Source organism: Rhinatrema bivittatum, chromosome 6, assembly GCF_901001135.1.
Source record: "Rhinatrema bivittatum chromosome 6, aRhiBiv1.1, whole genome shotgun sequence".
Classification (NCBI taxonomy): domain Eukaryota; kingdom Metazoa; phylum Chordata; class Amphibia; order Gymnophiona; family Rhinatrematidae; genus Rhinatrema; species Rhinatrema bivittatum.
This window is the reverse complement of record NC_042620.1, coordinates 161,044,040-161,059,860: the sequence shown is the minus strand read 5'-3', so window position 1 is coordinate 161,059,860 and position 15,821 is coordinate 161,044,040. Positions and strand designations below refer to the sequence as shown.

The 15,821-nt window shown below is 43.0% G+C and overlaps 1 protein-coding gene across 4 annotated transcripts in view; it reads left to right on the top strand.

The window, feature by feature from the left end:
* Window positions 1–15,821, top strand: part of GLS (glutaminase) — a 251,083-nt gene that overhangs the window by 32,253 nt on the left and 203,009 nt on the right. For all 4 annotated transcript variants that reach the window (XM_029606093.1, XM_029606092.1, XM_029606095.1 and 1 more), the window contains exons 2-3: window positions 10,904–11,000; window positions 11,313–11,434. In XM_029606093.1, the coding sequence (XP_029461953.1) occupies window positions 10,904–11,000; window positions 11,313–11,434 (219 nt within the window). The remainder of the gene's footprint in view (window positions 1–10,903; window positions 11,001–11,312; window positions 11,435–15,821) is intronic.

Below are 15,821 nucleotides of genomic sequence, written 5' to 3'. Positions count from 1 at the left end.
TTAGACAGTGCTGGGGAGGAGCTGGCTGTCGTGGTACATGTGGGCACCAACGACAAAGGAAAATGTGGGAGGGAGGTTCTGGAAGCCAAATTTAGACTCTTAGATAGAAAGCTTAAATCCAGAACCTCCAGGCTAGCATGCTCTGAAATGCTCCCTGTTCCATGCGCAGATCCCCAGGGACAGGCAGAGCTCTAGAGTCTCAATGTGTGGATGAGACGATGGTACAAGGAAGAGGGATTCAGTTTTGTAAGGAGCTGGGGAAACTTTTGGGGAAGGGGGAGTCTCTTCCGAAGGGATGGGCTCCACCTTAACCAGGTTGGAACCAGACTGCTGGCGCTAACCTTTAAAAAAGAGAGAGAGCAGCTTTTAAACTAGAACAAAAGGGAAAGCAGACAGTCGCTCAGCAGCGCATGGTTCGGAGGGAGGTATCTTCAAAGGATACTAATGATGCATTAGAATTAGGGGATCCCGACAGTGAGGTTCCAATAATAAGCAAAGTAGTCCAAGTGCCTGTAATTAAAAACTCACCTGAGCTAAAAAATTCTAACTTAGCCCTATTAATTAAAAAGCAGAATGAGAATACAAACAAAAAACAAACTTTGAAATGTTTGTATGCTAATGCCAGAAGTCTAGTAAGATGGGAGAATTAGAATGTATAGCAGTGAATGATAACAGACTTAATTGGCATCTCAGAGACATGGTGGAAGGAGGACAACCAATAGGACAGTGCTATACTAGGGTACAAATTATATCGCAATGATAGAGAGGAGCCACCCGGGAGGCGGTGTAGCGCTTTATGTCCAGGATGGCATAGAGTGCAACAGGATAAAAATCCTGCATGAGACTAAATGCACAATCGAATCTTTATGGGTAGAAATCCCTTGTGTGTTGGGGAAGACTATAGTGATAGGAGTATACTACCATCCACCTGGTCAAGATGGTGAGATGGACAGTGAAATGCTAAGAGAAATTAGGGAAGCTAACCAAATTGGTAGTGCGGGAATAATGGGAGATTTCAATTACCCCAATATTGACTGGGTAAATGTATCATTGGGACATGCTAGAGAGATAAAGTCCCTGGATGGAATAAATGACAGTTTTATGGAGCAATTGGTTCAGGAAATGACAAGAGGAGCAATTTTAGATATAATTCTCAGTGGAGCACAGGATTTGGTGAGAGAGGTAACTGTGGTAGGGCCACTTGGCAATAGTGATCATAATATGATCAAATTTGAATTAATGAATGGAAGAGGGACAGTAAACAAATCCACGGCTCTAGTGCTAAACTTTCAAAAGGGAAACTTTGATAAAATGAGAAAAATAGTTAGAAAAAAACTGAAAAGAGCAGCCCCAAAGGTAAAAAGTGTGCAAGAGGCATGGTCATTGTTTAAAAAAAACCCAAAACATCCTAGAAGCACAGTCCAGATTATTTCACACATTAAGAAAGGTGGAAAGAAAGCAAAACAATTATCGGCATTGTTAAAAGGGGAGAGGTGAAAGAAGCTATTTTATCCAGAAGATCTTCATTCGAAAACTGGAAGAAGGGTCCAACAGAAGAAAATAGGATAATGCATAAGTGTTGGCAAGTTAAATGTAAGACTTTTATAAGACAGGCTAAGAGAGAATTTGAAAAGAAGTTGGCCATAGAGGCAAAAACTCACAGTAAAAAAATGTTTTAAAATATATCCAAAGCAGAAAGCCTGTGAAAGAGTCAGTTGGACCATTAGATGATCGAGGGGTTAAAGGGGCACTTAGAGAAGATAAGGCCATCGTGGAAAGATTACGTGATTTCTTTGCTTCAGTGTTTACTGAAGAGGATGTTATGATGGAGTCCGAGTGACTGTATATAAGACTAAATAAATAAATGTTGGAGGCACCCATACTGGAGAAGGTTTTCATGGCTAATGATTCAGATGGACTGAACCAAATCACAGTGAACCTAGAAGATGTGGTAGGCCTGATTGACAAACTGAAGAGTAGTAAATCACCTGGACCGGATGGTATACACCCCAGAGTTCTGAAGGAACTAAAAAATGAAATTTCAGACCTATTAGTAAAAATTTGTAACCTATCATTAAAATCATCCACTGTACTGAAGACTGGAGGGTGGCAAATATAACCTCAATATTTAAAAAGGGCTTCAGGGGTGATCCGGGAAACTACAGACCAGTTAGCCTGACTTCAGTGCCAGGAAAAATAGTGGAAAGTGTTCTAAATATCAAAATCACCGAACATATAGAAAGACATGGTTTAATGGAATAAAGTCAGCATGGCTTTACCTAAGGTAGGTCTTGCCTCACAAATCCGCTTCACTTTTTTGAAGGCGTTAATAAATATGTAGATGTAGTTTATTTGGATTTTCAGAAGGCTTTCGACAAAGTTCCTCATGAGAGGCTTCTAGGAAAAGTAAAAAGTCATGGGATAGGTACGATGTCCTTTCATGGATTACAAACTGGCTAAAAGACAGGAAATAGAGTAGGATTAAATGGACAATTTTCTCAGTGGAAGGGAGTGGGCAGTGGAGTGCCTCGGGGATCTGTATTGGGACTCTTACTTTTCAATCTATCTAGATAAATGAAGCTTGACCGTGCTTCAAATGAGCAGTAGAGAGCAGCTCTACTGTGCATGTGCAGGTGGGAGAACACGTCTGTCACAGCAGAGCGTAAAGATGGCGCGGGGAGGAGCGGCGAGCTGCGGGCGGGCCAGCAAAGAGCCCGGTGGTGAGGCGCGCGCAAGGGAGGGACCCCCAGAGACCTCCTGTGGCCCTGTAGAACAGAAAAAGAGGGAGTGGAGGAGGGCTGAGGGAGAGGGAAGGGGTTGTGGATGAGGTGAGAGGGGAAGGAAAGGGAAGATGAGAGGATGGAAGGGAAAGGGATGAGTGAGTAAGTGGGAAGGGTAAGAAGTTCTGGAGAAGAGAAAAAGGGAGTGGAGGAGAGCTGAAGGGAAGATGAGGAGATGGAAGGAAAAGGGAAGAGGACGCGTGGACAAGGAGTATCGGGGGGGGGGGGGGGGAGGGAGTTGGGATGGCCGGAACGTCGAGAGCTCTGACCGACGTGCCATGCCGCAGGGGAAGGAGTGAGTCACACATAGCATAGTGACTGAGAGAGGACGGGAGAGGGTGGGGAGTGACTGAGGAGGGAAGAGGAGGAGGAAGGTTAGAGTGAGGGAAGGGGATTTCAGTGAGAGGGGAGGGAGACAGTGGGAGAAAAGGGTGAGTAAGACTGAGGGAAGGGAGTTTGAGTGGGGGCAGGGGAGGGAAGGGAGGTGAGTGGAGGAAGGGGGTGAGTGACCGAAGGATAGGAGGATGTGACAGAGGTGACTGAGCGAGGGGAAGGGGGAGTGAGGGAGAAGAAGTGTTAGAAGAGTGCCGTTTCTGAAAATGAACCGAAAAAAAAATTAATGTAGCCCGTTGTTACAGGCTTAACGGCTTGTATATTTATAAATGATCTGAAAAGAAATACGACGAGTGAGGTAATCAAATTTGCAGATGTTACAAAATTGTTCAGAGTAGTTAAATCACAAGCAGATTGAGATAAATTGCGGGAAGACCTTGTGAGACTGGAAAATTGGGCATTGAAATGGCAGATGAAATTTAATGTGGATAAGTGCAAGGTGATGCATATAGGGAAAAATAACCCATGCTATAGTTACACAATGTTAGGTTCCATATTAGGAGCTACCACCCCAGAAATAGATCTAGGTGTCATAGTAGATAACACATTGAAATCATTGGTTCAGTGTGCTGCGGCAGTCAAAAAAGCAAACAGAATATTGGGAATTATTAGGGAATGGTAATAAAACGGAAAATGTCATAATGCCTCTGTATTGCTCCATGTTGAGACCGCACCTTGATTACTGTGTAAAGTTCTGGTTGCCGCATCTCAAAAAAGATATAGTTGTGATGGAGAAGGTACAGAGAAGGGCGACCAAAATGATAAAGGGAATGGAACAGCTCCCCTATGAGGAAAGACTAAAGAGGTTAGGACTTTTCAGCTTGGAGAAGAGACCGCTGAGGGGGGATATGATAGAGCTGTTTAAAATCATGAGAGGTCTAGAATAGGTAAATGTGAATCGGTTCTTTAATCTTAGGGGGCACTCCATGAAGTTAGCATGTGGCACATTTAAAACTAATCGGAGAAAGTTCTTTTTCACTCAATGCACAATTAAACTTTGGAATTTGTTGCCAGAGGATGTGGTTAGTTCTGTTAGTGTAACTGTGTTTAAAAAAGGATTGGATAAGTTCTTGGAGGAGAAGTCCATTACCTTCTATTAATTAAGTTGACTTAGAAAATAGCCACTGCTATTACTAGCAACAGTAACATGGGATAGACTTAGTTTTTGGGTACTTGCCAGGTTCTTATGGCCTGGATTGGTCACTGTTGGAAACAGGATGCTGGGCTTGATGGACCCTTGGTCTGATCCAGTATGGCATGTTCTTATGTACCCTGCTTCCCCTCCTGCAAAAAGGGGACTGGCTGTGCTCCCTCAATTTAAAGGATGCATACAATCACTTCCTGTGACCTGGAAAGATCTTGATGTATCTCATATTTGTGGTGGAAAAACAGCACTTCCAGCACAGCGTGTTGCCGTTCAGGCTAGTGTCTGCCTCCCGTGTCTTTTCGAAGTGTCTGGCCATGGTGGAGGGGCACCTCTGCAGACTGGGAGTACATGTTTTCCTTTATGTGAACGATTGGCTTGTCAAGAATGCCTCTCAGACAGGGGCTGATGTGTCCTTGCACTTGACTATCCGTGTGCTGGAGTCACTAGGGTTTGTCTTCAACTACCCAAAATCTCACCTCATCCTGTCACCTCAATTGTACTTTATAGGAGCCTTGCTAATGACAGCTCAAGCCAAAGCCTACAGAGCAGCAGATTTCAGTTTGTCACATGGATAAGTTCTTGGAGGAGCAGTCCATTACCTTCTATTAATTAAGTTGACTTAGAAAATAGCCACTGCTATTCCTAGCAACTTTCAAGTTATATGTAAACAGATATGATGTACCCACGAATACCGGTATAAAAAAGCCTTTAAATAAAATAAATAAATGTTGAGGCTGTTAGGCCACATGGCTGCAGCCGTCCATGTCACTCCTTGTCCACGTTTACACATGCACAGAGCCCAGTGGACCTTAAGGTTGCAGTGGCGCCAAGCCATGCAGGACCTTCTGTATCACATCTGCATCAATCCGTCCCTCCGGGACTCTTTGTCCTGATAGCGGGTTCTTTCAAATTTGGAGCAGGGAGACTCGTTTTGTTTCAAGCTTCCCCCCCCCCCCCACTCACACACCCAAATTGTCCTCTCTCCGGATGTGTCCACACTCAGGGTCTGTGATCTGCCCAGGAAGTGCAGTGTCAAATCAACTTCCTGGAGCTCTGGGTGATCAGGTACGCTTTATGGGCTTTCAGAGATCGGCTGTCCCAACAAAATTGTCCTGATCCAAACAGACACCTATGTGGCGATGTGGTATGTCAACAAGCATGGAGCACAGGATCCTTATCTCCTGTTGAAGGAAGCAGTCCAGATCTGGTCCTGGGCCCTGTCCCATGGGATGGTGCTCAGGGCCATGTATCTAGCCGGAACAGAGAATGTGATAGTGGACAGACTGAGTCTTGTCTTCACTGGACCCCAGGGTGTAGCAAACCCGATCTTCCACCTCTGGGGACTTCCAGATGTTGACCTGTTTGCATCCCCCTGCAACAGGAAGGTGGCTCAGTTCTGTTCCCTGTACAAGTCAGACAGCGCACCAGCCTTGGATGCCTTTGCTCACCACAGGGGCAAATTTCTTTTGTACGTGCATCCTCAGATTCCTCTATAATGAAGACCCTCTCAAATCTTCGACAGGACTTGAGGGACTATGATCCTCATTGGCCGAGACAGGTATGGTTTCCACTCCTTCAGGAGTTGTCTTTCCGGAAACTGATAAGTCTCAGGACTTCCCCAGATCTCATTATGCAGGAACAAGGCAGACTTTGGCATCCCAACCTCCAGACCCTGGAGCTCACAGCCTGAATGTTGAGAGGCTGATCTTACAGCCGCTTGGTCTCTCTGCTGATGTGTCTCTGGTTCTAGTGGCATCTCTAGAAAGCCTTCCACTAGAAAGTCTTATGGGCTGAAGTGGAAGAGGATTTCCATGTAGTGTGAGCAGAAAGCATTAGATCCGTTCTCCTGCCCCATGCAAAAACTGCTTGATTGCCTCCTGCACCTGTCGGAGGCTGGCTTAAAAACCAACTTCATTAGGGTCCATCTCGGTGCAATTGGCGCTTACCATCATGGTGTAGAGGTTAAGCCTATCTCTGTACAGCCTATAGTTATAAACTTTGTGTGGCTTGCTTCAGTTGAAGCCTCCCCTAAGGCCTCCCACTGTGTCTTGGGACATCGTGGTGCTAGCACTGCTGATGAAAGCTTTTGAGCCACTGCATACCTGTGATATGAAGTATATGACCTGGAAGGTCATATTTTTGGTAGCAGATAGTTCAGAACGCAGGGTCTGCGAGCTCCAGGCCTTAGTGACTTATCCACCTTACACTAAGTTTATCATGATAGGGTGATCCTCCGTATGCACCCCAAGTTCCTGCCTAAGGTGGCGTTGGATTTCCATCTTAATCAGTCAGTCGTCCTGCCAATATTCTTTCCTAGTCCCCAAGGTGAACGAGCCCTGCACAGTTTGGATGGCAAGAGAGCCTTAAGCCTTCTGCTTGGAGTGGACAGAAGCCAATAGACAGTCCACCCCACTTTTTATTTCTTTTGATAGGAATAGGTTGGGAGTTGCCAATGCCAACAGACATTATCCAGTTAACTAGCAAATTGCATCTCCTTCTGTTATGCCCAGGGGGCACTGAATCTTGGGGTTCATGTCGAGGCTCATTCTGTCAGAGCAATGACAACGTCGGTGGCCCACTTGCGAGCAGTTCACATGTAGGAGATCTGCAAGGCTGCAAAATGGAATTATCTCCACACATTCACATCTCACTACTGTCTGGATAGAGATGGCAGACTTGACAGTAGCTTCGGCCAGTCTGTCCGAACCTGTTTGAGGTGTAGAACCCAGCTCTCCCTACCTAGGGCTTGTTTGGGTTCAGGCTTTCTCCCCTCTGTTACCAAAAGTGCTGTGCATATTGTGCTTGTTGGTCCCCTTTTGTGTTGGGGAGCTGCCTGTAGCTAGGGAATCACCCATCTGTGAGGACTACCATCCTTGTCCTAGGAGAAAGAATTGCTTACCTGTAACAGGTGTTCTCCTGGAACAGCAGGATGTTAGTCCTCACGAAATCCGCCTGCTACCCCGCGGAGTTGGGTTTCTCCTTTTGGTTATTATTTTCTTTATCGTAATCCTATGTTACGAGACTGAAGAGGGGACCCTACATGGCCGCTTGTTTTAGGGCATGCTTAGTGTGTCTAGTCAAAGTTCTAGAAACTTTGACATAAGTTTTCTGTGCCGGGCTCCATCGGATGATGTCACCATGTGTGAGGATTAACATCCTGCTGTCCTAGGAAAACACCTGTTATAGGTAAGCAACTCTGCTTTTTCAGAGCATGTCTCTGGGTCTTGTCGGAGACCCATTGTTTAGTAATCTATCCCAACGATGAATTAGCAAAAACAAGCTTCAAAATTTAGGGTTTAATTAAAAAGTCATATTCAGAATAGTTCTGGAAGATGAAAAGTAATATGCTCGTATTGTAAAAGTATTACTCTGCAAAATCTGCAGAGACCTTTTTTTTTTTTTATAGCAAACTGCAAATATCTGCTTGTAATCTGACAATGGCTTTTTGTAAATTGTTATGTTTAGTGTTCACGAGTGACCTATGGGAATCTACAGCTACAGCAGCCTGTGTGGCATAAGTTTAAATGGTATGTGTTGGTGTGTTTAGTGTAGTAGTAGTTTGTGTACTAGCGTATCTGGAGTCTTTGTGGAGGATTGCTCTATGAGTAGTAAACTTGTGCTGCATGTTGGTTTAATCTGTTTTTGCTTTCGTCTTTCTATGAATTATGTATAGTATACTTAACTACAGTGTGTGAGTTGTGTATAACCCAGGGCATAGTGCTTTTTTTTTTATTCTTTATTTTCAGTTTTCAAAACAAATTCCAAGTATATAACCTTGTACAGAAAAATAGATATTGGTACATATAGGTACACATTTACTAGAAAATAAGCCTTAGGTATTCGTAAATTAACCTACAATACTCAATATCAAAATTATAAGACGTTGGGAGGTGGAAAAGGAGCATCCATATAAAGCAATATTTCTAAATAAGAAAGGGGCCACCATAAAATAGTGCTAAGGCTATATTAACTGACTAGAGCCGGGCTAGTAACTGGAGCTGCTTGAACGAGCCTCCAAGAAAGCTCTAAGCTGGTCAGGATCATAAAATACATATTGGACATTCAGATACCTAATCGAACATTTGCAAGGGTATTTTAATGCATAGCTTGCATCGCTAGAAAATTCTTTCGACAAATTTGGGTTGCCTTTATGACATCCGGATATATCCATATAGGTTGCCCATAGGAAAGTAATTGCCTGTTCCTTAGAAAAAGCCTCAATATTTGATTACGCTCAGAGAGGAATGCAAAAGAGATCAATAGTGGTTTTCTTTGGGTAATTTCAGTTCCCAAAAAATGTGTTAAGTCCAAACTTGTTGAAATATTTCCCCCTGGCTCCCTTTCTTCAGCTTGGGCTTGCTGTTGTGATTGTTGCAGATAGTATGCTTTCACAATTACAGGACTCGCAGACTCAGGAATTTTTAAGACCTGTTGCAAGTATATCTTAAAAAGTTCTAGGGGGGAGATTAACCTCACAACAGGAAAATTAAGCACTCTCAAATTGTGTGCTCTTAGTGCATTCTCAACCCCTTTGAGCCTTTTATTCAGAAGGTTTTCAGAGCTAATTAACTTCTGTTGAACATTCTTGGTCAAAGTGATACTTTTTTCTAATTCCTCTGCTTTTTTACTATATGTTGTAATTAAGTTATTATAGGGCATGCAGGCTGATACAGAAAAACGTGTGGGGCCTCAGACTTAATATTGCTATGATATTAAGTTGGAGGGTGTACAGAAAAGCAGTTTTTTCTGCTTTTCTGTACACTTCCCCGGCACCGGCAGGTGTTAATTTCTGAAAGTAAAATGTGTGGCTTGGCTGCACATTTTACTTTCTGTATCGCGCGGGAATGACTAATAGGCCCATCAACATGCATTTGCATGTTGCGGGCACTATTAGTTTTGGGTTGTTTTTTTTGGGGGGGGGGGGTTGGACATGCGTTTTCGACGCGCTATTACCGCTTACTGTATAAGGGGTAAAGATAGCGTGTCAAACGCGCGTCCAAACATGGGATAACAGTGCACTGTACTGTATCAGCCTAGTGCTTTAAAACCTTGCAAATATCAAACAAAAAAAAACCCCACAGAAAATGGAAAAAGTGCTAAAATATGTATTGGGTTGTAATCTGAAAAACTGCTGGCTACTCTTCATTTTTTCCTACAATGCTTGCCAGCACTGGTCTTTTAAGCTTACAACATGTCTATACATTCTCCAGCACAGAGTGAGTTCTGTCTTTTTTTTTTTTTTTTTTTAACTCCTATTCAAGATCCATATATGTAGAGTACAAGCTATGTTAATTTACTTTCAGAGACTCTTTTTGTAATGTAGAGAGCTTTCCCTCCCCCCACCCCAATCATTCAGTTTATTTTATAGTGGAACCTACAAAATGCATCTTTCTGGTCAGAAGTCTTTCTGAAACAAGACTTTTAGATTAGTTGCTAATCAAAAAGACCTGCAAAAGGGTATGTCTATGGTTTTTGTTTGACAGTAATTATGATCTTTTGAAACTCAATTTCTTTTTTTGCACGTGCTGAGATTTGTTTTAGATTTCTTTTTATAACACTACAAGCCGTTAAGCCTGTCACAACGGGCTACATTACATTTTTGTTTTCGGTCCATTTTCGAAAACAGCACCCTCCTACACATTTTCTCCCTCATTCCCCCTTCCCCCGCAGTCACTCACCCCCTTCCCACCCCTCAGTCTTACTCTGTCTCCCACTGCCTCCTTCCCCTCACTCTCACCTCTCTCCCCTTCCCTCAGTCACTCCCCACCCTGTCTCAATCCCATCTCCCTCAGCCCTCCTCCACTTCCTTTTTCTCTGCTCCACAACTTCTTACCCTTCCACTTACTCACATCCCTGTCTCTCACCTCTCCCTCATTCTCCCTCTCCCCTCACTCTTCCCCACCCCCTTCCTCCCTCCCTCCCACTCAATCCCTCCCTTTCACTCCCTGTCTCTCACTCAGTCCCTCCCTCCCTCTCACTCAGTCCCTCCCTCCCTCTCACTCAGTCCCTCCCTCCCTCTCTCTCTCTTCTCCCTCGCTACTGGCTGCCGCTGCCGCCGCTCCTCGTCGTCATTCGCCGACGCTGCCACCCGCCGCCGCCATGTTTTTTTTTTTTTTTACGCTGGCTAAGACAGACGTCCTTGCCCGCACATGCGCAGTAGAGCTGTGCTCTACTGCGCATTTGCGGGCCGTCGGTCATGGCCCATTTATAAGGTAGATTGTAGGCAGTTCGATTTTTTTTTTTTTTTTTTTTGTCAGGTTTGGCAATTCATATGCAAATTTATTCACTATGATCAAGCAATGTTTTCTTTTCATATTTATCTATAAAGTTGTGGTTCTTGAAGCTAGTGCTCAAGAGTCCCAGCCAGGTCTAATTTTCAAGGTTAGTAAATATGCAAGGTAATCTGATTCTTGGGCCAAAGGTATGCAAATATCACGGTTTTCACTATATCCACCAAAAATATTCATATCTCTGTGGAGATCTCGGGGATCAAATTTGAAATTTGGTACTTTGAAATATTGTCAGTGGAATGTTGGCTGATTTCTTCCCTCTTTCTCCTCCCCACCTTTCCTCCCACACTTAGGAAGATAAAGCAGGGTCTCTTGCCGAGCTTGGAGGATCTCCTGTTCTATACCATTGCAGAAGGGCAAGAAAAAATACCAGTTCATAAATTCATCACCGTAAGTTTTTAGCTTGACATAATGCACATTTAGAAACCACAAGATTTTGAGCATGAAAATGAATTTTATCACTGGGTATTAGTTATATTTTGGATTACTGTTAACACAATCTAATTTTGTGGTGCAAATACTTCCCAAACTTCAACTATTTCTGGCAGCAAACCCTCCAAAAATCCTTCTAAAAATACCATTATAGATTTAAATCATAGCTAAACTCTAATACTGCATGCAATACTGTAACCTAAAGAACGTGTGTTTAGTCTTGATATTGGCTTAGATCAAACAGATAGTTTTGTTTTTTTTTTGCAACAGGCATTAAAATATACTGGACTACGTACTGCAGACCCTAGACTGAAAGAATGCATGGACATGCTCAGACTGACTCTGCAAACCACTTCAGATGGTGTGATGTTGGACAAGGATCTTTTTAAAAAGTAAATGTCTTCTTTCTAACATCTAGTGCAGTAAACTGTGGCCTCTGTGCTGGAATAAGTTTTTGCTATTCTGGTGCAACTGTTCAGCTAATGTTTTGCATGTATTCTGGAGAGTTTTCAATCCAGTATTTGGTTTATCTTACTGAGAAGCTGACTGAATTATGCTGGTTGGATAAAGAAAGACTAATAAATTGTAGCATAAGGAAGCATAGTTTAACAGTTGATGATTTGAAGACGGAAAAATAGGTGGTTACAGAAACTGAAAAATAAAATTAAAGTGAACAACTTTTAAAAATAAATTGAGATATTCATGTACTTGGGTGGGATTCACACAACTCAAACCACTTTTTATAATCACTGTTCCCAATTTTTCAATCAAATTTAACTGTCTATGCAAATTTATAATATGCAAAAAAATGTGAAACAATCCAGAAATGAAAACTATTGTCTTTAAATACATGTGGACAGCATCCCACACGGTAGCCTGTTGATAACCTCAACCACCGCTTGGTTGTTGCATTAAAATAATAATCTTTGGAGTCACGTGATGTGAATGAGCTGAGCAGGACGTTTCAGATACAATTCCGGATGCTGCGCCACCTTTTCACAGTTTTTATCTACTTTCTACTACTTTTCAAACTCGTGGACCAAGGTACTGAAGACGGCTCATGTCAATAGTGACATATATGAATAAATCCTGTCGATTAAAGCCGGCTCGAGGCGGGAAGAAGAAAGGCTAGGGCCCCGAAGACAAAATGGCGACCGCGGTTCCAGAGAACAGAGACCTTACCTTGGAACAGTCTAAAAACGAGCAATTGCTGGTGGAGATTAAGGAAATAGTGTGCTCGGCGCTGGACGAAAAATTGGCGGGCATCGGGGGACAACTAGAGGCAATCAAATCTGTACTAGCCGACCTAGACCCCTGAATGGATCAGGCAGAGGGACGCATTTCGGTATTGGAGGACGATTCGCTGAACCTGTACCACGAAAATGCAAGCACTGGAGAAATTACTTGGAGACCAGGCCTCAAAGCTAGACAACCTTGAAAATAGGGCTAGACGCTCCAGTCTCTGATTTCTCGGCTTTCCGGAATCGATAGAAGATTCGAAACTGGGAGACATCTGGAAACATGGCTCCCAGAAGCCTTAAACTTACCACATCTGAAAGGTATTTTCTCGATTGAACGGGTGCACCGCCTGGGCGCCAAAGGGAGAGTCTGAGGCCAGACCAAGGATCATTATTGCTAAGATCCTTAACTTCGCCCACAAAGCAAAGATAATGCAGGCCTCCCGGAAGCACCCCGAGCTGGTTTATCAAATACCAAGAATCCGAATATTGCAAGATTACTCTGCCAAAACAGCAGCCCTAAGAAAAACTTTTTCGACCGCTTGCTCGTCCTTATTTCAAAAACAAATTAAATTTTCTCTTGGATTTCCAGCAAAACTTTATAATTTCATTTTCAACTAAAGTATTTCCCACACCAGCAGACAACAGAATGACGGACTATTGTTTACATTATTCAAAGCATTGATAAGGAACCTTTCAAAGCCAAAAATACCTTTCTACATTTCAGTCTTGCCTAAATAGGCACAAAATGGTCACCGGAGGCTTGAAGGCCCGGCATATGGTCCCCCCTTCTGTGAAACGTGGTCTCCAATACGAGCATGCAGCTACAATTACCATGAAAGATGGGATTAACAGCTAAGAGAGGAGAGTTCACGACGAGATACTAAAGAACTTAGATCATCTCCGGACGGATGCGTAGAATGACAGACCTGAGGGGAGAACACTCTCTTAATGAACTCTGGCGGAGTGGAAACAGAATTTACTAACGATGGTCACAGTGACACCGAACATACGAGAACTCTCCTATCTTGGACTCAAGCCCTTGGCTCGGTTTGGCAATAAGGGCAACAGGGTACAGAGGCTAAGAAACATATGATGGATGAGGGAAATGCTTTTTCTAATTATTGAGAAATACAGGGGAAAAGGCGGGCGGCGTGGCGGTCACTCACATTCCACACATGACTCACAATTTCCCCTTGTTAATGGGGTAAATTGTATTAGGCAGGGGTTTTTCTGGAGGAGGGGGGAAAGGGTTCTCAGGGATACTGGGGGGCTGGTATAGGGATACAGAATGATTGGAGGTTAAAACAGGGTGAGGTGAAGTTGTCAGATTGGTAATCTGGGAAGAACTTAACACTTCTGGTTTTGCTGCTATTTAGGCGGAGAAGATAAATAATTTAGGGTACACTACGAGATATGGATATGTTACTCCTGGAATGTTAACGGGCTAAATTCCCCAATAAATAGAAAAAAGATTTTACAACACCTGAGGAAAAGTGAAGCTGCAATAGCCTATCTCCAGGAGACTCACTTATCGGATGTAGAGAACTCCAAATTGTGCCGAGACTGGGTAGGCACTTGTTACTATGCAGCGGCAAAGGGTAGAAGCGCGGGAGTAGCGATACTCCTTCATAAAAATTTAAATTTAAATTGTTACAAACGCAGTAACAGATCCAGAAGGCTGATATCTTTAAGGGAATGTTACATAATGGAAAATTTCCCTATGCAATATATATGCTTCGAATGAGTATTCTCATTTTTTTCTCCAACTTTTTAATTTGCTAGTACTCTACGCCCAAGGTCACCTTTTTTTGTAATGGGAGATTTTAATTGGGTAATGGATCCATCCATCAACAAGTGCCCTGCAGAACGTAGGGGAAAAATCCTACAGGTTAAAGGACCGAACTACCTATGCCATAAACTAGACTTGTTGGATATATGGAGAACATTCCATCCGGAAGAAAGGGACTATACTGATGTCTCTAGAGCCCATGCAATCCTTTCTCACATAGATTATATCCTAGATTCTAAAACCACTTTTTTTTTTTTTTTTTACAATCAAGAAGGCAGGTATTGGACAACAAGTGATTTCAAACCACACCCCCATTTGGGTTGAGCTTTTCCCTTTTGCAGATTAAGAGCAGTCTTATTCTTGGAAATTCCTGAGTTTTTTAAATATGGACTTAGAATTTCAAACCTTCTTAAAAGACAAATGGGAGGAATTTGTCACATAACCAAGTCCATGGGGATACACCACAACTCCTTTGGGAAACTGCGAAAGCGGTCATGCGCGGAGAAATCATTGCTTTCGTGAGCAAAAGAAAGAAACATACAGATAGTGATTTTACAGTTGGAAGACCAGGTCAGAACTGCAAAAAGCTAGCTAATACAGGCCCCTATCCCCGAAAACAAGCACATATACTTTGCGGCCTTAGCCTTAATTCCTTGCTCCACCACAGAGCCCAACAAATACTGCAGGTTTCTGAATACAACTTTAATAAATTCGGCAAGAAAGCAGGTAAATTCCTTGCTAACATAGTTCGGACGGCCAGAAGCAAGACACTTATTACTAAAATGAAAAACAGATCAGGGGAGGAAGTAGCATCCAGAGCAGAGATTTGCAAAGTTTTCAAAACATTTTACAAAACTCTATAATACAGTTGATGCTTAAGGTGGACGGAAGGAGGAAGATCTTTTCTTTAAAGATCTCCCCCTCCCCAAACTTTCAGATTCCCAGATAAATCATTTAAATAAGCCTATTCAACCTGCAGAAGTTACCCAGGTCATCTCAGAAACCAAACCCAGGAAATCCCCAGGCCCAGATGGAATATCACAATTTTTACAAAATCCCTAAAATAAAATTGTCAACCCTCTTAACAAAATTTTACTCCAGTGCTTTGGGGGAGGGCACATTCCCGGTTGACCTGAATAATACCCATATTAATCCTTCCCAAACCAGGGAAGTATCACATGAACCCTGCATCATTGCGACTGTAAAATTTTGGCAAAGGTGCTTGCGAATAGACTAAGTGGTGTTCTCCCTTTGCTTATCTCTATTAACCAAATGGGTTTTGTCAAGGGTAGATGGGCAAGTTCGCTTATAATCATGCTCCTCTCTGCAATGGCTATCTGTCAAACTAACCAAACAAAGGCCCTAGCAATAAGTTTCGACTCAGAAAAGGCATTTGACAGTCTCATGGCCCTACTTATTTTCAGTTTTACAAAGATTCGGTTTCAAGGGGGAAATTCTGAATTACATATCTCTTCTCTATTGCAACCCAACCTCCTTTATCTTGGCCAATGGATCTAAATCTTCCACAGTGAACATCAAGAGGGGGGTGCAGCAAGGTTGCCCCCTCTCCACCTTGCTCTTCATATTATCTATAGACCCGCTGCTGCGGAAAATAGCCTTGACGCCTGAAGTTGTTGGCTTTTCCTAGGACCCGGTTACATTTAAGGTAGCAGCATTCGCGGATGATGTGCTGATTTTTCTTACAGACCCCTTCAATTCGCTACCTTCCCTGCTTCAAATTCAGGAAGC